Source organism: Myotis davidii, unplaced genomic scaffold, assembly GCF_000327345.1.
Source record: "Myotis davidii unplaced genomic scaffold, ASM32734v1 scaffold359, whole genome shotgun sequence".
Taxonomy (NCBI): domain Eukaryota; kingdom Metazoa; phylum Chordata; class Mammalia; order Chiroptera; family Vespertilionidae; genus Myotis; species Myotis davidii.
Window position 1 is genome coordinate 754435 of NW_006290460.1, and position 23718 is coordinate 778152.

Sequence of the window (23718 nt, forward strand, 5' to 3'; positions counted from 1 at the left end):
AACTTTTCTATGAGTGTTTTTCTGTGATGCTGTGCCTTTGTAATTGATACTCTGTGTTGTAAAGAACACCTGTTTTGTTCTTCGTTTCAGGAGGTGACTCATGTAGATATTGCTCCGTGTTTGTGATAATGATTATAAAGCAGAAGGGTTGCTTACTTTTTGTTTAAGCAAGAAGCCAGGATCATTTTTGACAAAATAGCCAGAAACACTATGGAGTAAAGAAAGCCTCTTTAATAAATTGTGCTGGGGAAACTGGAAAGCCACATGCGAAAGAATGACAGTGGATTACAATTTTATCCCATGTTCAAAAATTAGTTCAAAATGGATCAAAGATCTAAATATAAGATCAAAAACAATAAATTACATAGAGGAAAGCATAGGTACTAAACTTATGGACCTTGGTCATAGAGAACATTTTATGAACTTGACCCCAAAGGCAAGGGACGTAAAGGCAAAAATAAATGAATGGGACGAGATCAAACCAAAAAGCTTTTGCACAGCAAAAGAAACCAACAACAAAACAAAGAGGCAGCCAACCAAATGGGACATGATATATGCAAACAATAGCTCTGAAAAAAGTTCAATATCCAAAATATAAAAAGAACTTATAAAACTCAACACAAAATAAACAAACAACCCAATTAAAAAATGAGCAGAGGACCTAAAATAGATACTTCTTTAACAAGGACATACAGATGGCCAAGAGATATATGAAAAATGCTCAATCACTAATCATCCGAGAGATGTAAATTAAAATGACGATGAGGTATTGTAATACTATTTTTCTTATTCCAATCTCACCAGCATTTGGCTTTAAAATTAAAAACAAACAAACCCAGCTTTACCAAAAAGGAACCTTCATTCACTGCCAGTGAAATGTAGACTGGTACAGCCACTATGGAAAACAGTATGGAGGTTCATCAAAAAATTAAGAATAGAGTCGCCATATGACCCAGCAATCCCTCTCCTGGGTAGCTACCAGAAAAACTCAAACACATGTATTTGCAAAGATATATGCACCCCTATATTCATTGCAGCATTATTCAAGGTGGCCAAGTCATGATGGCAACCAAGGTGTCCTATGATAGAGAACTGGATGAAGAAGATATGGTCCATATACACAATGGAATAGTACTCAGCCATAACAAAGGATGAAATAGCGCCATTTGCAACAACATGGATGGACCTTAAGATTATTATAAGTGAAACAAGTCAGGCAGAAAAAACTAAGAACCATATGATTTCACTCATATGTGGGATATAAAACTGATACTCATGAACACAATCAGCAGTGTGGTGGTTGCCAGAGGGAAGGGGGTGTGGAGTGAAAAGATGGGGAGAGGGGTGAAGGGGGCCTAGTGTATGTGATGGAGGATGATTTGTCTTTGGTGGTGGGCACACAGTATAAGTGAAAAGATGGGGAGTGGGGGTGAAGGGGGCCTAGTATATGGTGATGGATGATGATTTGTCTTTGGTGGTGGGCACACAGTATAATATAGAGGTCTTGTAACATAGAAATCCATACCTGAAATCTATATGATCATATTAACCAATGTCATCCCAATTAAATTGAATTTTTTTTAAAAAGGCTAGAGCTCTGAAATCACAGGGAGGTGGCTTTGAATCTGCACTCTACCACTGATTTGCTGATGATGTCAAGTGTGTTATTTAAGTCTCATATACTTCAGTTGGAAAAAATGAGGAAAAGCTTGTATAGGTTTCAAAAGTTTGTAATGAGGATTAAATGAGATAATTGTGGAAAGAAGTTGCCACAGAGTATGGCACATGGTAAACACTTAATCCATGGTGACTAAGAGTATTATTGGAGCTTGGAAATCCCAAGGACATGGGGCTGATCACGGAAACACTACCCTTCACAAGTTGACTAGAGACCAAGTTAGCAGGAAATACTACAATACTATTACATCAAACCCCTAATAACAGGGTTGTATGAATGTATTGTTCAGGTAGTAGCATGTATTGTTCCTGTAGATCTCACACCAATCACACACTGATTCCCAGGGCCCTAGTAGGAAAGCCACTTCACTGTGTGATACTTTTGCACTTCTCTGTGATAAAGAGCTGAGCAATATTTGTTTTTCCCAAATAAAACTGTTTCTTTACTATAAGTAAATAATTATATGTCTAAATATATATTACTGCCAGTGTTTACAGAACAAAATTTTTAAAAATGAATGACAGCGAGACAGACCAATAGAGAATGTATTCTGCAACATTTCTATCTCACTATTTTACTCACTATGAAGTATGATAAAAATCTTGTAAAATCACATTCACTAGAGAAAGGTCAACATATGTCAGTCAAACTTTAACTTTTGAACTCAGTGAACATTTAACAAATTTATTAATTACCTAATTTATGCCATATATTGTGAGAGGTTTTGTAGAGAAAATAGGATGCAAGATAGAATAGCAATTGCTTTTAAAAAGATACAAAATTATTGTTACCAACTCAATGTGGTGATAAGAATGGTTTAATAGCCTGCTGATTGATTGGATGTAAATGACTGCTTAGTCATGTATTTCTTCCTAGGCTCAATGAGAGTTTATGAAATTCTAGGTACTATGGCAGATCTAGGGATTCAAGGATGAATAACACTAGGCCCTACCTTGAAGGAACTCATGACCCAGGCAAATACAAAAATAGTAACTGAGAAATTACTGTTCAAAGAAATAAGTGCTATGAGGGGAAAAAAGACTGAAATGCGAATTGCTATAGAGATAATTAAATTTAATTATCTGTAGCAGTACAGTCCTTTAAATAAAAATATATACATATTCCCAAGATAATAATTATTTATTATTATTAATACTTAATATTTTAATAGTGTCATAATCTATTTTCAATAGATTAAAAATAAATATAGCCTATCACTGCAGTCCCCACTGCACAGGCCACTGAATGGGTAGGGACAACCTCTGAGTGGTCTTAAGCTGTTCTTTCACAAACTCTTAAACAGAATAGAAATAAGATTAATGGAAAATAAAGTTGAAAGAAGAAAGAGAGAAAGAAAGAAAGAAAAAGAGAGAGAGAGAGAGAGAGAGAGAGAGAGCGAGAGAGAGAGAGAGAGAAAGAAAGAAAGAAAAAGAAAGAAAGAAAGAAAGAAAGAAAGAAAGAAGGAAAGACAAACTGTCCAAATTAAGGTGAATTAAAAATTACTGGAATCTAAACATGTCTAATGTTTTTCATTCTAACTAAGCATTAAAAAGAAATAAAGGCATCAACAAATGTGGATAAAAGAACTTAGGACAAAAGAATCTGCTAGCTTTACGCTGTTGAGTAATAAATCACATATACTTCCCAAAATTCTATTTAGAAAGGAGAAATTTTGTTTTATGACACATCAAACTAAAAAATACTTAACAGCCTGAAAGGACCAGATATTTCTTTTAAAATGTTGACTTTTGCTCTTGCTGCACTGTGGAATGTTATTGTGGAGCAAGAGTTTGCTTTGTGACAAGGAAGCATGAAAAAAAATCAGAAAAAGTGAACTGTGCCTACTAAATAGTCCACTAGTAGGCAGTTATAAAAATAGACCCTCTCAACTCCTTAAGACACTCCTTTTGCTACTCTGCAGGTTTTCGAGGGCACATTTTTAACTTAAAAAGCCACTATTTCTGCTATTTGGCTTACTCTCTAAAAGTAACTTACCTCGCTATCAATGTGTAAGAAAGGAAACTATTTTATAAATAATCTAATAAGCAAATAATAACCAAAAAACCTTCATTCTATAACCAACAGAACTGCTGTTTAGACTATGAATTATACTGACACAGCTTGCAGTGGTGTAAGCCTGCGAACCAGCAAAGGGTACTGTTGTTCCTGCATCCACCAGTCATCTGAACCCAGCCCCTTACTTAAAGTAAATAAGATAATCATTCATTCAATGAATATTTACTTAACACGATCCATGTGGTCAACATTATTCCATGCACTGGAAATACCTCAGTGAATAGACATCATTCCTGCCCTTAAGGACCCCACAATCTGGTGGAATACATGGAAAAGTTAAGAAGTAAATCTCTATCTCATGTGAAGAATGTGATGAAAGGGGTAGATGAATAGCATACATCCAGAAGGGGCTCCTCCCTCTGACCTACAGCATCTGGCAGGTTCCTGGAAAGAAGCAATGTGTAAGGAGATGCCTGAAAGATGAGTTAGGAGCAGGCACTGAAGGGCTAGCAGAGGTTTCCGCGTACAGAGAACAGCATGTGAAGAAGCTTCAGGAGAACAGAGAGCATAAGATGCTTTAGAGAAATGAAAGAAATTCAGTATAGATCAGCGGTTCTCAACCTGTGGGTCGCGACCCCTTTGGCGGTCGAACGACCCTTTCACAGGGGTCGCCTAGGACCATCCTGCATATCAGATACTTACATTACGATTCATAACAGTAGCAACATTACAGTTATGAAGTAGCAACGAAAATAATTTTATGGTTGGGTCACAACATGAGGAACTATATTTAAAGGACCAGAAGGTTGAGAACCACTGGTATAGATGGATCACAGTAGGCAGGGGAGGTTGAAGAATGATTTAGTAAGGCAGGCAGAGACCACATAGCAAAGGACCTTTTAAGCCACCTTAAGTAGTGCAAACTTGGTCCAAAGGGAAATAGGAGCCATAGGAAGGGGAGAAACAAGGGGTCAGATGCAGGGTTTAGGAAGATTACCAGAGCTGCAAAGAGCCAAATGAATTGCAGAAAAGAGAAATCAGGCAGGAGCTTATTTCAAAAGTCTCCATGAGAATTATACTGGTGTCAGGTGGGGAAGAAAAAAGGTGAATACATTCTAGACACTTGCAGGAGACAGCCTCGAGGGGGCTTGACACGGAGAAACCGAGACAAGAAATCAAGAATGAGTCCCAGGTCTTGCCTCTGAGCAACTGGAGGATGGCGAAGCCATTCAGTAGGATTAGGACCACAGGACAGTTGGGGTGGAGAACATAAGAAACTCACTTATATGCACATAAGGTGATTGTCCATGCTGAGATGTGAATCAGTGTACTCACCTCCTCCCATGACCACATCAAAATTACAACCAAACTACAGAACAACCATCATTGAGAACCCTCTGAAGTCTAGCTGAACAGAAGTCCTATAACTAAGGACATACAGAAGAAGCCACATAGGGACTCGTGGGGGGAGGTGGGGCATAGAGCAGGCTGGTCCCTCACCCACATATAGTGGATAAAAATTGGGAGGGATATCTTGTCTGTGGATATCCCCACTGAGGAACAAGTGGTCCCAATCACACACTAGGCTCCTCAGCCCAGGGTTCTAGTGTGGGGAAGAGAAGTCCCCATAACTTCTGGTTGTGAAAATCAGCAGAGGTTGTGGCTGAGTGAGACAGTGAGATGCTGGAGTCTCAGTTGTTCCTCTTAAAGGACCCACACATGGATTCACTCATTCTAAGATCCAGTATGGGGGTAGCAGTTCAAAAGGAGCCAGAAACGTACAGGGAGGAACTGAATTGTCTGCATTCAGGGTGACGACTAGAAAAGCAGCTTTCTCCCAGAGGCCATTGTTCCTTTGCTGAGCCCTTCCCCTGCATGTGAAGGCAGCGCCATATCTGAGTCTCCATCAACCTGACTAACACTATTTGCCCTGCCCTGTGATTTCCTGAGACCCCGCCCCACCCAAACTGTAGGCTTAGCCAAGCAGCTTCCAGTGGCGTTTCCATTCAAATAGCCTAGCTTGGCTCATGCTTTGGACTTTCCTAAAATCTCTCAAAGGTTCACAAACCCCAAACAAGCATCACATGGCCTCAGCAAGCCCTGTACCACTTGCTAAGAATCCCTAAGCCTGGGACTGGCAGCAGCAGGCCTCAGTTCACAGCTTGGCCTCTCCCAGGCACTTTCAAGCTCAGCTCAGGTGGCAACCATCTGTGGGTCACTTTGTAGCTCACACCAGGTGGCCCAGGGCAGGGCATAGGAGCCACTGACTGTGGCCGGAAACTCCCAAGAGGCCCCAGAACCAACACGCTCAGTGGCCAGCATCAGATCACACCAGAGCACCACCCAGCCACCTCCACAAACGATACACCCAAGGGACAGACTCAGCAGACACTAGAGATCCCCTAAAGTGAATCCTGCTCCATAGGCTCAGCCCCTGCACAAAAGCTCACCTACTGCAATCATAAGCAGACCTCACAACAAATCAGCCTGAGGTTCTATCCCTCCCACTGACATACCAACAGTAACCAAGGCTCAACCACAATAGGAAAGCACACAGAGCACACACAAAAGACACACCTGGTGCACCTGATTCAGGTGACCAGTGAGACTACACTACTGTGCCACACAGGACACCTACTGTATGAGGCCACTCTAACCAAGACCAGGAGACATAGCAGCTCTAATACATAGAAACATGCCCTGACAGGTGTGGCTCAGTTGGGTGAGGGCTATCCCATGTACCAAAAGGTCACCAGTTCAATTCCTAGTGAGGGTACATGCCCAGCTTGTGTGCTCAATCCCTGGTCGGGTGCATGAAGGAGGAAGCCAATCTATGTTTCTCTCTCACATCAATGTTTCTCTCTCTCTAAAAATTAATTAAAACGTATTTTTTTTAAAAAGAAACAAACACAGGGAGGCAACCACAATGAGGAGTAAAAGAAACATGTCCCAAATGAAAGAACAGAACAAAACTTCAGAAAAAGAACTAAACAAAATGGAGACAAGCAATTTATCAGATGCAGAGTTCAAAACACTGGTTATAAGGATGCTCAGTGAAGTTAGGAAAAGAGTAGATGAACTTAGTCAGATCTTCAACAAAGAGATAGAAAACATAAACAAGAACCAATCAGAATGAAGAATATAATAACTGAAATGAAGAATACATTAGATGAAATCAACAGTAGATTAGATGAAGCAGAGGATCGAATCAGTGATTTGGTAGAAAAGGTAGAAGAAAACACCCAGAACAACAAAAAGAAAAAAGAATCCAAAAATGTGAGAATAGTTTAAAGGCCTCTGGGACAACATCAAGCGTACCAATATTTGCATGATAAGGGAACCAGAAGGAGAAGATAAAGAGCAAGGAATTGAAAACCTTTTGAAGAAATAATGCTGGAAAACTTCCCTAACATGGTGAAGGAAATAGACATACAAGCCCAGAAAGTGCAGAGTCCCAAACAAGATTAATCCAAAAAGCCCACACCAACACACATCATAATTAAAATGCCAAAGGTTAAGGACAAAGAGAGAATCTTAAAAGCAGCAAGAGAAAAGCAGTTAGTTATCTACAAGGGAGCTCCCATAAGGCTGTCAGCCTATTTCTCAATAGAAACTTTGTAGGCCAGAGGGATTGGCATGAAATATCCAAAGTCATGAAAAACATGGATCTACAACCAAGATCAGTCTATCCAGCAAGAATATCATTATATGTAAGACAAATGCCATATGATTTCACTTATGTATAGAATCTAAAAGAAAAAATAAACAAACAAACAAAACAGAAACAAACTCTGAGGTACAGAGAACATTTTGAAAAATGGGAGGGGAGTTGGAGGAATGGATGAAAAAGGGGAAGGAATTGAAAAGTACAGATTGGTATTTACCCAATAGTCATGAGGATGTAAAGTATAGCATAGGGAATATAGTCAATAATCCTATATAATAAAGAGGTAATATGCAAATTGACCATCACTTGAACACACAAGATGGCCACCCACATGTTGTCAAAGATGGCCACCACAAGATGGCCTGCAGTAGAGGGCAGTTAAGGGCGACCAGGATGGCAGGGGAGCAGTTAGGTGTCGATGAGGCTGGCAGGGGAGTGGTCAGGGGCAATCAAGTAGGCAAGCAGGCAGGCAAGTGGTTGGGAGCCAGCAATCCTGGATTGTGAGAGGGATATCCGACTGCCCGTTTAGTGGGATCGGGCCTAAACAGGCAGTTGGACATCTCTCAAGGAGTCCCAGATTAGAGAGGGTGCACGCTGGGCTGAGGGACATCTCCCCACCCCTCTGTGCATGAATTTCGTGCACTGGGCCTCTAGTATTATAATAACTATATATGGTGTCAGATGGGTACTAGATTCATCAGGATGATCATGTCATAAGATAACTACATGTCTAATCACTATGTTATACATCTGAAACTAATATAATATTGTATGTCAAGTATAACTGAAAAATAAAAATCTGTTATAATAATGCTATTAATTTACTGGGCTACAAAGCCAGGGGCCTTGCTGCCCCTCCCCCCCAATCCCAGATTGGGGGGGATCTCCTGACTCCCCAATTTTGGATTCAGTCTGTTATGAAATTCTCTTTGTCCATACACCTGGTAAAGTCAGTGATTCTTGGGAGAAGCTATCTGTCTCTGATTTGTTTTGGGATGTGGAAATTAGACCGTCTCAATTCACAGAGTGCCAAGGTGAAGGTGTGGGCCTATGACACAAAGGGACAGGGAGCTGTTTGGGCCCACTTTGCTTCCAAGCCTTAAGAGTTACTCATTAGGCATGATCCTCATGGCTTCACACCATCTAGTCTAGGTCAGCAATGGTAAGGCTTCACAATGGAGTTTCTGTCCAGATCCAAGCTAGAAATAAAGTGTTTCTTGGGCCAGTGTTGTCATGTGCTTGTGATTTTCACTTGGGAAAAGGGGAATTATGAAGGAGGTGCTGTTGGGATATGATTCAGGAGTTTGGCTACCTGCCATTATTCAGCTTATTTCCCTCTAGAGACCTGAGTCATACCAAGGTCACAGAGAGGACTCGATGAAATGACATACATCCTGGTTCGTCCCCAGACCATCCTGCTTTACACCATTTTCCCAGTATCCTGTCCAGTTTAGAAACTGACATGCCCCTAAATATTCCTGTTTGGATATGTTATATGATCAACCATTTAGGACTAAAGCCCAGGCCTTCTTTTAAACCAATGCCTTTTCTACTTCTCTGGGCTGTTGCTTATTTGTTTTTATGCTATTTTCAGGGCCTCTGCAGCAAAAACTTATCACCACCGCTCAAAGCACATGAAGTTAATAATGTAGGAATAGCATTAACATCTCTGTTTGCAAATTATTAAAAAGATGATCAGAAAAAAAGATAGACCTCAATACAATTTGATCAAATAAAAATCAAAACACTTTTGCATCCTATTGGTATTTAAAATCTTCACCATGTCTTCTAAAATTTTAGATATTTTTATGTTGCTGATTTCCTGTACGTTTTATTTTGACTTGGAAATATTTGCAGATTTTATACAGTCTGATGCCTTCCTTTCCAAGTTTCTCTCCCACAATATTGTGTCCCTATAGTTCATTCTGGAAGTCACATCAAAGATCTTCCTTAATACGTGTCACTTCCAATTTAGTTAATGTTTCCTTTAAAATCTCCCATTTGTTGGGTAATAGGAAACTTTGATACTGAAAACAGTTAATCTAAGTGCATTTTATTAGGGGCATGTTAAGGTCAGGCACTCAATGGAGAAGTGTTTCACACTAACAGATATTTCAAAGCTCCTGACAAGATCCATTCTGAATGAAGGCAGAAAAGGACAGAACACGTGGGAATTGTGCTACAAGGACCAACAATACAGGAAATAGTGGAATGATATTGTTCCCTAAAAAGACCCTTGAAACTCAAAGTTCTTACTTAGGTCTCATAGTTGTAGTGTGTCATCATCCAGGGCTTGGAACTTAAACCTCAAGTTTAATGAAATAGAGCAATTTATGTTGCCTCTTACTTTACTATAATGCTTATATTTCAAAAATTGTCAGTTTATAGTTAGTATTCTTTTTAATGGAACCAAGCATTTCACTCCAGCTCTCTCTCTAACCCCAAATTCCTGTGTATAATACCTTCAATTGTAATAAACCACCTATTGGGTAAATACAGGGTCTTATTTAGGAATTTTGATTCTGTTTTAATTTATGTGTGTCCTATGTGGTGCCTTAATGACCGCGAAGAATGGAGAATGCTGTATCTAGGTCATGTGGCATTGTGCCTAGAAGCACTCATAGCCAGCACACTCCCTAAAGGCAGTTGACTCTTGGTGGCTTCCAGAGAGGACTGTAGTCATCTGCAGTTGTCCTAGAATGATCATCATCTTTATATGTTAAAACCATGCTTCCCAGAAAAATACATCATGTCAAAGCAAAGCCTCCTCCTTCTACTGGGGAAGCTTCAGAACCCAGAGAGGGTGTAGCTGCAAGGTGTAGAGAGATGACTTTTTGTATCAGGAATAATCCTAGTGTGCTGTAGTACTGTAGGTCCCTCAGTTCATGTCTCACTGATGCACATTGGTAGGGACGAAGGCCACAGAAATGTTATCTCTGGGGCCTGATAGATGGAGACTAAACACTGAGGATAGGAGGAGGTCTAATTCAAGTACTGGGTGCTCTAGTAGGTTAGAGTTCTTTGATTTCACACACACACACACACACACACACACACACACACACACACACGTGTGTAAAATTATCTCAGCTATGACAGCCACTCTTGTGTGGGTATGAACTACCTTTTTCAAAATATTTGTTAGCATCCTTACCTGATCGGCAACTTTCCATATTTCTTCATCATTCCACTGTTCATAGGGATCCAAGTTTTTTCTAAATGTTCCAGAGAAGATAAATACTTTCTATAGCAATAAGAAAACCAAGAGGAAAGCATGAATAACCTAAACATATTTTTATTTTTTTGCACATTTTATTGTAAAATATTTCAAGCAAAAAACATTTTAAAATAATGTAACACCCACCCATGTACTTACCATCTAGTTTTCTTCAGTTTTTAAACTTTTATATTTCCTTTGTATGTTTTTAAGAAATAAAATATAGCTACATTTGAAGCCCCTTATAAACATGTTTCTTATCCCAATGTCCACAAGATAAAGAAATTAAGATCACTGTAAACTGTGGAAAATTAAATGTTTTATTCCTAGCAATATTTCTTATAAGTAAGTATAATATTAAATTAATAGTCAAAGATTATAAGATTATGAGTCACAATGGTTTGAACAAATTTCTGTTTTATATTAATGTATTTTCCTTGAATTTCTATTATAAACGTAGCTCCCTATGGGATTTTGAAATTAAATTACAGCTACTTATTTAAACATCCATGTTAATCTGGTCTATAAAAACAAGGCACATCTCTACTTCCCAAACCAGTCAGGCACAGGGGAATTCACTTAGAAATCAGTGAAAGCGCAGAAATTAAGTATTTGTTTAACCGGATGCACGTTACAGAGGGAAGGGAGGGAGGCTGAGGTTGATGCTGCTGAAGTAACACAATGACAATCTCATTCCCTGCATGGAGCACTGCTCATTGTCACCCTAGACCAGTGATGGCGAACCTTTTGAGCTTGGCGTGTCAGCATTTTGAAAAACCCTAACCTAACTCTGGTGCCCTGTCACATATAGAAATTTTTTGATATTTGCAACCATAGTAAAACAAAGACTTATATTTTTGATATTTATTTTATATATTTAAATGGCATTTAACAAAGAAAAATCAACCAAAAAAATGTCATAGGTTCGCCATCACTGCCCTAGACACTCTACTTGCCACGTCAGTCACTGTCTACTAAGGTCGACCTATATGATTGAAAAAATGTCTTAAAATAAATTTTCTATCTCATTGGGGAATGCTGATACAAAAATAATATTTAGTTTTCTCTTTGTGCCTATGGGTGAACTGAAAAATATTTTTGATACTGACGTTCAGAATAATTTTTTGCTTTGCCTTTTTGGTTTTGCTTTTGGTTAGTCCAAAATTCATCCAGAAAGGAGAATTAAGAACTGAATTTCTTAAAGGCTTAATTTTCACAAATTGCTTGAGACTGAGAGAGAATGCTCAGTGCCAACCTGATCTGTAAGGAAATGCACAAGGTAAGATGCCTACAGATTGATGCTATCTGTGCCTCTCAGGCAGAATTCAAATATCCTCACCATGGCAGCCAAAGTCAAGGGGAGATATATTAGAGACCTTATTCCCCAGGGCATAATTTATGGCTTAAAAAACAAAGGTGTTGCTAAATATCTCAGGAACTCTCTAGAGCACCCCCCCCCCAAAAAAAAAAACCCCTTGTCTGCTATTACTTAACTTCCTAGGGATGTGTACCTTGCATTACAGAAGTGGATATAAGAGTTGGCTAGATGACTCATCAGATGATAAGATGTGTAAGAAGTATATCTGTGCAATCTCCTCCAAGCTGCTAAGTAAATGAATGCAATATCCAAATAAGCCAAAGAGAGCAGACAAAGATAATTCTGATAAACTAAGGATAAAGAAAGAGGAAGTGACTCTGAGAACTTGAGTCAATTCATTATTTAAGAAATTTGGTTTAGTTAGTATCTAAAGTTCAAAGACTTGCCAATGGAATTTTGCCATTTACTATTTTTTACATTTTTCTATGGGAAATAACAACCATGGGGGGGGGGGGGGGGGGACAAAAAAAAGACAATTATGTGCTTCAGAAAAGTTATCTCCACTGGGAACTAAGTGGCTGGAAAACAGAAGCCTGGCTTATGGCAGGCTTACCGGGTGCCAGGTAAGGCTCTTTACATGTGGCATCTCTTTTTCTTCATATCAGCCTAATGATAGATCCTATTATTGCACATGAAGAAATCACAGCAGGGAAAATGGAAGTGACTTTTCCAAGGTCACTTAGCTAGCAGGACCCAAGGGTATTTGTCTTCAAACCTGAGCTCTTTACCACCATAGCAAAACACCTCAAGTCTTATGGGGACCAATTTTTTTTCCAGGAAAAGATTAAAGATTGGGCAGGATCCCAACAGCACTCAGTAGTATAGTCTTGATTACAGCACTGCCATCCATGCCCCTGGCCACAGCTCAGGTCCTGCACTGTCAGTGGAGAGGTTAGCTTCCTCTTCCTATGCAGGATCTGAGTCGAAGGGTTTATATGGGCTACAGGGTCCTTGTAAGTTTCAAGAGGACTTACATATCCAATGGAACAAGACAATAGAATTTTTTACTGCAGACAAATGAAATAGTGCCATTGCTCTGGACAACCATGGGTAGAGGCCAAAGGTATCATAACATCAAACCAAACACAGAAGTTATTAAAGGTAATGTAGTTTGCAAAGATGGTATATAATATAGCTCTGACCTGGTGGGTATATCTATAATAATAAAAGCATAACATGCTAATTAGACCGGACATCCTTCCAGACATCCTTCCGGAATGAAGCTGGGGCTGCAGCCTCGGGATCCAGGCAGCCACCAGCAGCTGAGAGGGAGGGATCTAGGCAGCCGCCTGCAACTGCAAGGGAGGGATTGAGGCAGCCACTGCGGCTGTGAAGGCCTACTCTTGCATGAATTTCATGCACTGGGCCTCTAGTCTATAAATAAGAACCCAAGTTCTTTGAGCCTCAGTGTTCTCATTGTAAAATGGAAAATGACATCTTTCTTCTCAAATCTACTCTACTTCTAGGTTTTCCATTTCAATTCATAGCACCTTCATTTCCTCAATGCAGAAACTTGGGAATCATCAAAGACTTAATTTTCTCCCTCATCTTCCTGAATGGAATCAATCATCAGACCTGTGAATTGGTTTCTCAAAAATATATCTCAAATCTATTTATGTTTTTTAAATCTCTACTGCTATTACATAGTTCAAGCCATCAAGACATCTCTCTCTGGAAGATGGCAAGAACCTCCTAATTGGTCTCTTTCCTTTCACTCTTGCCTCCCTTCCCAGTTCACTCTCATTTAATGACCAAAGCAGTTACTACGGTATAAATTGGATTATGTCTTCCACTTTTTGAAAAGCTTTCAGTTGTTTTCTATTGCACTCAGGGAAAATGTAAAATCTTTAAGATGGTCAACAGACACTATCAAATTTAGTCCCTTCTACTTCTTCTGGACATTTAGTGATCTTCTCCCCACCCTGCCCTTTTTCACTCCAGCCACATACTCAGTGAGCATTAAAATTATATTATGCATTTGTGATCATTTTTGTAATGTTCATCTCTTCCACACTATAACTTTACTGTATACCCTGTCATTAACTCAAAGGCTTTGTATATAGTATATGCTCAATAAATGTTTCCTGAATAAATAAATGGGCTGATTTCAAGATAAAAAGTAAAAATATAAAAATACTAGAGGCCCTGCACAGGTAGGGTCTTTAGGCCTGGCTGGCGATCAGGGCCTTCCGGCCTCCAGCCTCTGGCCAGGGCCTTCCTTTGCTCAGCACCGCCCCTCGTGGTCAGAGTATGTCATAGCAAGAGATCAAATTCCCGGTCTCCCAGTTGAACTCCCAAGGGGACACTTTGTATATTAGCCTTTTATATATGTAGATAGTCAGAGTTCGGCACATATTATTTTTATTCTTTTGGTAAGAATAAGTCCCAAAAACCTATAGTCTTTAAAGAAATAATACTAACAACCCATTAAAACTTTAATATCTTTATATAATTACTTGGGAAATAGTATGCCTAGCTTTTCCTAATGGCCTAATAATTTATATATAATATTTATCAAATGTATAGCAATATCTAATAATTTATTTCAAATAGGTATATATTCAAAATTATGAAGGAAGAAAGCCGTTTATTAAAATTAGACATCCAAAAGTTTTAGATGTAGTGGATTCAATACCATTCAGAAGTTCTGTAAGTCTTTTGCTTACAGTATATTGTCTAGCATTAAGGTAATACTTTAATTTTAAAGAAAAATTAACTGAATGAACTAGTTCAGTTAAAATTCAATTTCATACAATTATTCAAACATTTCATTCCTGTGTTACAAATAGTGTCTGGCACTCTCTTGCTTCCAGGGTGGCAGTAGGTGTTTAGTTCTGTTTTCTAAACTGTGTGAAGTTTCCACAAACTCATCTCTAAAGCTGAGCGATCAATTACATCCTTTTCCCTGACTTACACATGAAATAGCCAAGACCCTGAGAAGTCATGTGGCTTGGCCAAGGTGACACCGTCAGGCTTATTGAACAACGAAATATATCCCTGAAGGTATAAGTCACAATGATCCTCTATCTCTCTTTTAGGAAACTGTTCACCATAGGAAAATGAAGATGTACAAATATTTGATATTTATTCAATGTCCTGTACATAAGGCATAAAGAGTAATTCTTGGGACTCAAGGAAAAAATGAGAGCACCAATGTTCATTGCCTAACTAATCTCTTTCCTGAAACAGCCAAGCCTACGTGGAGTGCTCCGAGTTGGTAGTACTAGTATTTCACTGTAATAGATGCTTCAAGCCTTGGATATCAAGTGAAAAACAAAAAAGCAATTTGGATTCTGTGATAACTGAATGTAGAATAAATTAAATGAGTCAGAGAAATGACTCCTATCCTTGAAGATATAGTGCTTTTTTTTAAAAAAAAAAAAGATTTTTCATTGATTTTTAGAGAGAGAGGAAGGGAGGGGAGAAAGAGAGAGAGAGATTGATGTGAGAGTGAAACATTGATTGCCTCTTGCATGTCCCCTACCATGGATAAAGCCCACAACCTGGGCATGTGCCCTAACCAGGATTGAACCAGCAACTTTTCAGTGCATGGGACATAGCCCAAACAACTGAGCCACACTGGCCAGGGCAAGGATATAGTGCTTTTTTGTTTTGGCTCAGAATATATACAGGGTTGGGAAAAAGCAGTTTTATAGTTGTGAATATGCAAAACATGGTTTATTCTTGTCCTTTGGCAATGTCTGCAAAATTTTATTCCAAGTTGAATCTGTAAAATAAAAATCCAACCAATTTAAACAAATCAAGAATGTGAGATTGAATTATAGAATGTTTAAAAATAAGTGTTGCCTTGCTTTTACGAACATCTATTAACAAGAACAGTCAAAAATGTTTAAGGTTGCCACAGCCGGTTTGGCTCAGTGAATAGAGCATCGCCCTGCGGACGCAAGGGTCCTGTCAAGGGCATGTACCTTGGTTGCGGGCTCCTCCCTGGCCCAGGCCCTGGTCAGGGCGTGTGTAGGAGGCAACCAGTCGATGTGTTTCTCTCACATGGATATTTCTCTCTGTCTTTCCCTGTCTCTTCCACTCTCGCTAAAAATCAATGGAAAAATATCCTCAGTTGAGGATAAAAAAAATGTTTAAGGCTTATAACAAATAGATAATTTTATAAGGTTAATGTATATGCCATTTACTTGTATGTAAATGGTTACATTTAAAGTGTTCAAATTATTGCTTCCTATAAAGTCATTTAATGCATTAAAAGCTTTTAGAGCCAATTTTTTTAGGATATACTTTTTCAGAGATAGCATAAAAATGTTTCCTAGATTGGACCAAATTATCAAAGACATCAAATTTTTGGCTCAGAAATACTAAGATTGTATTGCACTAGTGACACCATTTATTTTCTCTTTTTTCTTGAATCTGGGACTCCACTCTCATTGTCCTCATTTCCTTCTTACAGTTTCTCAGTCCATTACCCTGCCCCTGATTCTGCCTCCCTAAAGTCCATGGTCCACATGCTGCGGGCAGCAGCCTGTCCTACGAACACCCTTTCACCACCTCTTCTGGCTCAAGGGTCAACCTATTCCTCACTTGCCAAGTCTTTCCCTCTTTCCAAATACTCTCTAACATATAGCCTCCTCTGCCCTTGGCTCCCCCAACTTTTTCTAATTCCCATCTCTGTCCTTGTTCATAATGTCCCTGCCTGGGATCCTGGAATATGCTCTCCACAACTCCCTGCCCAGACCCTTTCTAAAACCTACACACTTTACGGCCCACTTTAATTATCGCCTTAAGAATGCAGTAATGTGGTGGGGCTGGATTCTCTCTCCTACTTGCCCACTGCACTCCCTGACTAGCCTGTGCCTGGACCCATGACTATATGTGTTTAATTTATCATTTTTGTTTTTTCCTTTGATCCCTGACTTATGGCAATGAGTGTACTTTTGAGTCTCTCAAATGGAAGCTCACAGGTTGAATGGGGAGCTCAATACCACTAATATAACTATAGAATCTATAATAATTATTATAGTTTAAGCATTAAAAAAGAGTTCAATAACTAATTATTAAATTGTGAATTATTGTTAAACTGAATGAGAACTGCTGTGCCCCCAACTTCATTGTTCAGATCGATAGATACATATTATGGGCTTAAGTAATGTCTCTCGCAGCAAAAGACGTTCCAGCTCTGTAGTGGCAGTCATGTGTGGGCGTGACTAGTTTCAGATCAAAGTCTCATTGCAAGAAGAGGCCTGTCATTCCCTCGGAATAGCTTTGCAGCCTTTCAAACTTGTAATTGAAGCTTTGAAAATACATTTTAAAGTTATTTCTCTGTTTTTCATGAATTAAGGGCTTAACTAAGGCTTGAGGTTAATGAACAAGTCTCAGTGTTCAAATTGCCTAAGCCCATTGGGCTCTGACTCTAGGTCTGACTATCCATGCTCTCAGAGCTCACAGGCAAAATAGAACAAATTAAAGAAGGCTCCACCTTGCAAAGTACACAATCCCCTAATTCCTGGCCGGCTGCATTCTCCAAGATTACTTTCTTGCATATTTTCTAGCTACAGGAGGGAAGAACAGGAAAAGCCAAAACACAATTGCATGAACTTGCCCAAACTAATGGCATCTTGTGATTCCATAAGATTCGGGATCACTGAAGGAAAGGGAACGTTTCTTGTTCAAAATTCCGGTTTCATGTGTATGAAAACAAGTGACTAACTGACCAAGAGATCTCTGATATCTCAATGTCAGAGATCTACACCCTTGCCAGATCAGAAAGATGAAAGGAAGGAAAAGATAGAAAAGAAAAAAAAAAGTTTTTGTAGGATTTTAAATTCCTTTTTCTTCCTTCTTTTTCTTTTCTAAGGTCAAACTCCAGGAAAGGGACAAAATTACATGATTTGAACTTTCAGTAAAAGCATCTCTTGGTTTGGATGTTAAAAAGGTGTGAAGAGTTTTCCCTTTTTCTCTATTTCTTGGATAGTCACTTAATGTGCTAGAGGTGTCAGTGTAGAGGAAATAGTACATTCTGTCTATAGACATCCTTGTGACACTCAGAAACCAGAGTCATAAACATGTACAATGAGAAGCATTTCTGTGAGCATAATCACACATTTTTAAAGGCATATCTCAAAGTATTTTTCTTTTGTTTATAAAAAGCTTACAGGCATAGGAGAGAGAAAATGAAATAAAGGTGTTTGGAAGATTCACTCTGGTGGAAAGATAAGATAAATAATTTTCACAACTCTCGCCAACTCTATTTTTCTGCAGGTCTTGCATGTTCAGGTTCCTGCATATCTAGGTTCCTAAACAGAACAGACAATAAAGCAAAAACCTCTCTATCACATGGCAGATAAACAAAAGGATTCCCAGTGAAACTGAAATTATTTTTTAGAACGTTGCTTATTCTAATGGGCAGGTTTTTGTGAATAAGAACAACAAGGAAACAAACCTTCATTATTGTAGTTAAAAATGGAATCAGAATAATTAGCGTCAACTGAACAGCAACTCTTCTCAGACAACCAAATTCTATTCTGTGTTCTTCCGCATTGCCATCTGCCTCATGCTATCACCTCGGGATACTTGTATCCCCACGGTTTGTCTTTAGACCACTTGATAATCCCTTTTTTTTATTTCTGAAGAAACAATATTGTTTTTTAAAGTTCAACCAGGATTAAGCTTCTGGCAACATGGCAAAGTCTAGACAAATGAATGAAAAGCATCATTCTAGCAGTTACAATATTTAGTGCCTCATTAGTTGAGAGGAGCAAATGTTACACAAAAGTAATCTAAAAATTACAAGCTTTTTTCTCAAGGTAGATTTATAGTCAACCTCCTGGAAGATGTTCCTAGCATTTTAATTTTGTGATAAAAGTAGATAATTGTGAGCACCATGGTAGTGGAGTGGATTCAGTGTCCATTAATACAAAGAGGGCAAAGTGATCATTGAAACAGTGACGATATCCATAGAGATGAGAGCAAATACTAGTAGATATGCAGCACATGCCTCTCAGATTTGCTCACATTAAAGATATTCATTGGTTTCCATTTGAACCATTTTAGAATGGAACTGTTGCTATTTTTCTCATATGTAAGAAGTCCTTTTGCAATAAAACAGTGATACTAAACCAGTGAGGCTAGAGATACTGTGTGTGACCCAGATCAACGAGTGACATTTAAAAAAATAAGGGGAAGGGATTAGCAAAAAAACCCCATATACACATAACACATGGACACTGACAGCAGTGTGGTGATAGCCAGAGGGAAGGGGGAAGAAGGGAGGGTAGGTAAAGGTGGGCAGGGGAGGAGGGAATGGTGTGGGAAACTGTTTATTGCCTTCACTATCTGATAAACATAGACAGAGAACCCCGCCCCCCCCAGCAGTGTGGTGATAGCCGCCAGAGGGAGGGGAGGGAGGAGGGTAAGTAAAGGTGGGCAGGGGAGGGGGGAAAGGGGATGGAAAAAGATTTTGCTTGAGATGATGCAGTGTGCAGATGATGTTTCATTGAGTTTGGGGATGGAAAAAGACTGCTTGGGGAGGGTGATGGGCGCATGATGCAGTGTGCAGATGATGTTTCATTGAGTTGTACACGGAAACCTTTATGGTTTTATGAAACAATGTCACCCCAATACATTCAATTAAAAAAACAACAACAACTTGCAACCCAGAGGCTCATGTAGGCAGAGCCAGAATCAGGCAAAAAGCTTAGTTCCTAAATCTCAGCTTCTCTTAGAGTAGTTTCTACCCATATCCATCCCATTACTGTCTTCTGACTCTCCTCCCCTTTCTCTCAGAAAAAAAATATATAACTTTCTTTAAAAAATAGCTACAGATTAATCTGACATGGTTATTCTTATCCAAAGAACAAAAATACAATCATTACATTTTTACTTTCAATTCCACTACCTCACGCTTCCAAGTGTTTGTGATTTCAGCAGCATCTTTTATATCTCGCAAAGCATTTCTCAACCTGCTGTGGTCGCTCACTTGAAACTCAGACCACTGAAGCAGGACAAAAGCCCCAGCCTCTTACTACAGATTATGTCTTCTGTAATCTGGGACAGGCGATCAAAACTATTAATAGTTTAATAACTGGGTAGCAGAGAATGCTGACCTTTTAGAGATAGTTCTTCTCCTAATGAAAAGTTTACACTGCACAAAATGGGCAGAAATATATATAACAAATACATTTTGCAGGGAAATGTGACAAAAGTATTGTATGACAACACATTAGAGTGTATATTTTTTTAATTAAACATCTGAACTATTTTAAACATTTCTAAATGGCCTGCAAAATCATAAGTCTAAATAGAATAGAATATTTCCATCAGGTAGATACATAATTATTTCCATAATTGACTGTCATCCAATTCTTTTTATTAATATATTTTTTCCCTGAAAAGCAAAGATTCAGTGTCTGAATGCACATCATTTCTATGGGTGGGCTTAAGCCAGCAGCAGAGACCGATAGTTTGATCTAGTTACAAACATAAACACAAGCTTGGGAATGAATGAGTCTGAAACAGTCCTAATACTTAGATACTGTCATTTATAAATAAGCAAGCATCAAGTTCAGGCCTGACAATACACAAGACTAAGTTCAGTGAGCTACATAATCCCAGAGAAGGCAGGTTGGGCCTTGCTACCCTCATAAATAAGCACTTGGACGGCTGTCAAATCAAATTCTTACATCCATCCTGTTTGACAAGAAGAGCATTCTGGGAAGCAAAAAATATACTAAGGGAAAGTAAAAGCCATTCTTGTTACTGAAGACCATGAGAGCGTAGCATGCAGAGCAAGGGGCGAGCAGGTGCTGCAGGAACTTAGCCCAGCCCTGCGCGCTGATGTTAACTCAGACCCAGCACGCGGGGGAAGGTGCTTTGTGTGAGATCAAACATTCCTGCACTTCTTAATGAATAAACTGCCCAACGTTTAGTGGCACTGAATAGATGTTCATTTCCTTCCTCTTAACATTATTCCTTTTTTTTTTTTTTATCATTCAGCCATTTGTACAGTAGAACTGAGCAAATGGTCCTTCAGAGTAGTGATTTTACATCATCTGTGGCAAAGGACAGTCACATTTTGTTTTGTGTTTTTAGTTTCTAACCCACTGCACATCAGTACTTTAAAAATTGGATAATAAAAATGAATTTCCAAATGCTTAGTCTTACTTTCCATACTTATCACAGACTAGTAACAGTTTGCAAACCAGAATCAGTTCACAGACACAATAAATGCTTTAGCACTTATAATAATCTTAATAATAAATTATTAATCACTTATTAGGAACCTGGAAATAAACTAGGCCTTTGGGATAAACTGGTAAATAAACAATAATGACACAATTGTCTTTTTTTCATAAGAGCTCTATAATGAGGCCTTAAAAAATGTATGTTTCCCATTTTGATGAAAGGGAAGTTGGGGGGAGGGGTAAAAAAAGGTGAAGGGACTAAGAAGTACAAATTGGTAGTTACAGAATAGTCACAGGAATGTAAAGGACAGCATAGGACTGTAGTCAATAATATTATGTAATAAAAAGGTAATATGTAAATCGACCGAACAACAGAACGACCAGTCACTATGATGCGCACTGACCACCAGGGGGCAGATGCTCAATGCAGGAGCTGCCGCCTGGTGGTCAGTGCGCTCCCACAAGAGTGCCGCTCAGCCACAAGCCAGGCTGACGGCTGGTGAGCACAGCAGCCTGCCTCTACAGCAGCGCTAAGGGTGTCCGACTGCTGGCTTAGGCCTACTCTCTGCCTCACGGGGAGCAGGCCTAAGCTGTCAGTTGGACATCCCCCAAGGGCTCCTGGACTACAAAAGGGTGCTGGCAAGGCTGAGGGGACCTCTCCTCCCCCCAGTGTATGAATGTCATGTACTGGGGCTCTAGTATTGTAATAAATATGTATGGTATCAGATGGGTACTAGATTTACCAGGGAGATCACTTAGTAAGTTATATAATGTGTAATCACTGGGTTGTACACCTGAAACTAATATTGCATGTTAACTGCAGTTGAAAAAAATGTATGTTCTTTGAGATAACTGAGAAAACCAGATAAACCAAATGCTATACACAACAGTCCTTTGAGGTTCTTTATACAACTAATCACAATCAGTAATTATTTTATTTATTATTTTATTCTTTTCTTGATTATTGCTTGTGTTAACTCCAAGAATATTAATTCTTAAAGGGCACAGCAGTCTATCTTGTATCTCCTTGAATTCTCAGCACCTTGGCCCATATAAAGTGCTCAATAAATACTTATTTGGATTGACTGAGGGGCAGGCAGATAGAAGGATGTATGTATGTATGTATGTATGAAAAGAAGGGCGGAAGGAAGTGAAGTAGAGACGGAGGAAGGGAGGGAAAAGGGAGGGAAAGGCAGATGAATGAATAAACTTACTTAGTCGATCTAACAAACAAATGGATTTTGTTAATTTGGTCAATTTCTAGATCAATGCTCAATTTAAAAATCTTGTGAAATTCCATAATGTAACTTCCATATTTGAATCAGCCCATGTTGTACAAACCTATTCACCATATGTCACGATTACTTGAGCACAACAGTAAAGCTTTGTATAAGCAGTCTAAATATGCCTTGTATAGGTGAGGTATATAGAGAAAAAAAATTCAATAAAAGGAAGTAATTTTCTCTAAGGTCATATCAAAAATTTTTGATAAAAAATGCCTTGAGGTCCAGGCCCCAAATCATTGGTCAGGGTTTTAATGACTAGGATAAATGACATGTTCCCTTTCCTTAAAATGCAAATACTGATTTTTAGAGAACTCAGTTTTTATGCTGGGATGAGACTAGATTCATAGGCCATTTATTAATCTTTTGTTTAGCTTTAAAATTTTTAGCTTTTGCTCTGGTTTCCTTATATTATTGAACAGCTTGTATTGTAGCATGTTTGACATGTTTTTCATTCAACACCAAGGAACCTTACTGGTTTGTACCTAACAAAGTCTTCTTGTTATTTACATAATTGGCACTCACTAATTCTTTTCCGGCATTTGTTTTGTCAGGCCTTCTCAGTGACCTGTTGAAAAAGCCAGAGTACTTCCCACAAACAGGCTTTTAAGATCTATCCTAATATCAAGTCAGTGTTTTCTAGTAACTTCAATGCAGCTCCTCTCTGAGAATTTTGGATCAAGATAAATCAAACTATTATGTGGAGAGTTAAACAGTGTTAGGTTTGGTGCTAGTTGTAAGTACATTGTACCATAAATAGAACAGTCTCAGTTCCTTCTTTTCAGAGTAACTGAGTCAGGCAAGTGAAGTTCTTTGAAATTTAAAACTTAAGCTTTGTTAGCTTCACAATAAATCTGCCTCAGCCTTTACTGGATGTTGGACTTCTTTTAGATTGTCATTTTTGGGGACAAACACCTCTCTCTCTCTCTCTCTCCCTCTCTCTCTCTCTCCTCCCCCCATCCCCTTATTCTACTCCTTCTTTTAAGAGAAGCAGTGGCAAGTTGTAGAAAAAAAAAATCCACAAAAATCTTTCCAGTAAGATAGACCTGGGTTTAGGTCCCTGCTACCTTAGTTACTTCTTTGAACTTCAGTTTCTCCCACTGTGCACAAAAAGGGCAATAATATCTACCTTTTGAGTTATAATAAGGTCAAATGTGATAGCAAATAAAGGTCATTAAACAGTGATTAGGGCATGATAAGCACCCAATAAACATTAGTTTCCCTCTTTGGATGGCAAGATCCATAGCCTCATGCGAGAACTTTTTAATTCCCCCATAGCATTTAGACAACATCTTGCAAAGAATAGTTATGGAACACACATAGCCTGTGT

At 38.9% G+C, this 23718-nt stretch overlaps 1 protein-coding gene across 1 annotated transcript in view; it reads right to left on the minus strand.

The window, feature by feature from the left end:
* The window catches only part of CFTR (cystic fibrosis transmembrane conductance regulator), a 172911-nt gene that overhangs the window by 7670 nt on the left and 141523 nt on the right, over positions 1-23718 (minus strand). The window contains 1 exon segment of the mRNA XM_015563769.1: positions 10516-10605. Coding sequence (XP_015419255.1) covers positions 10516-10605 — 90 coding nt within the window.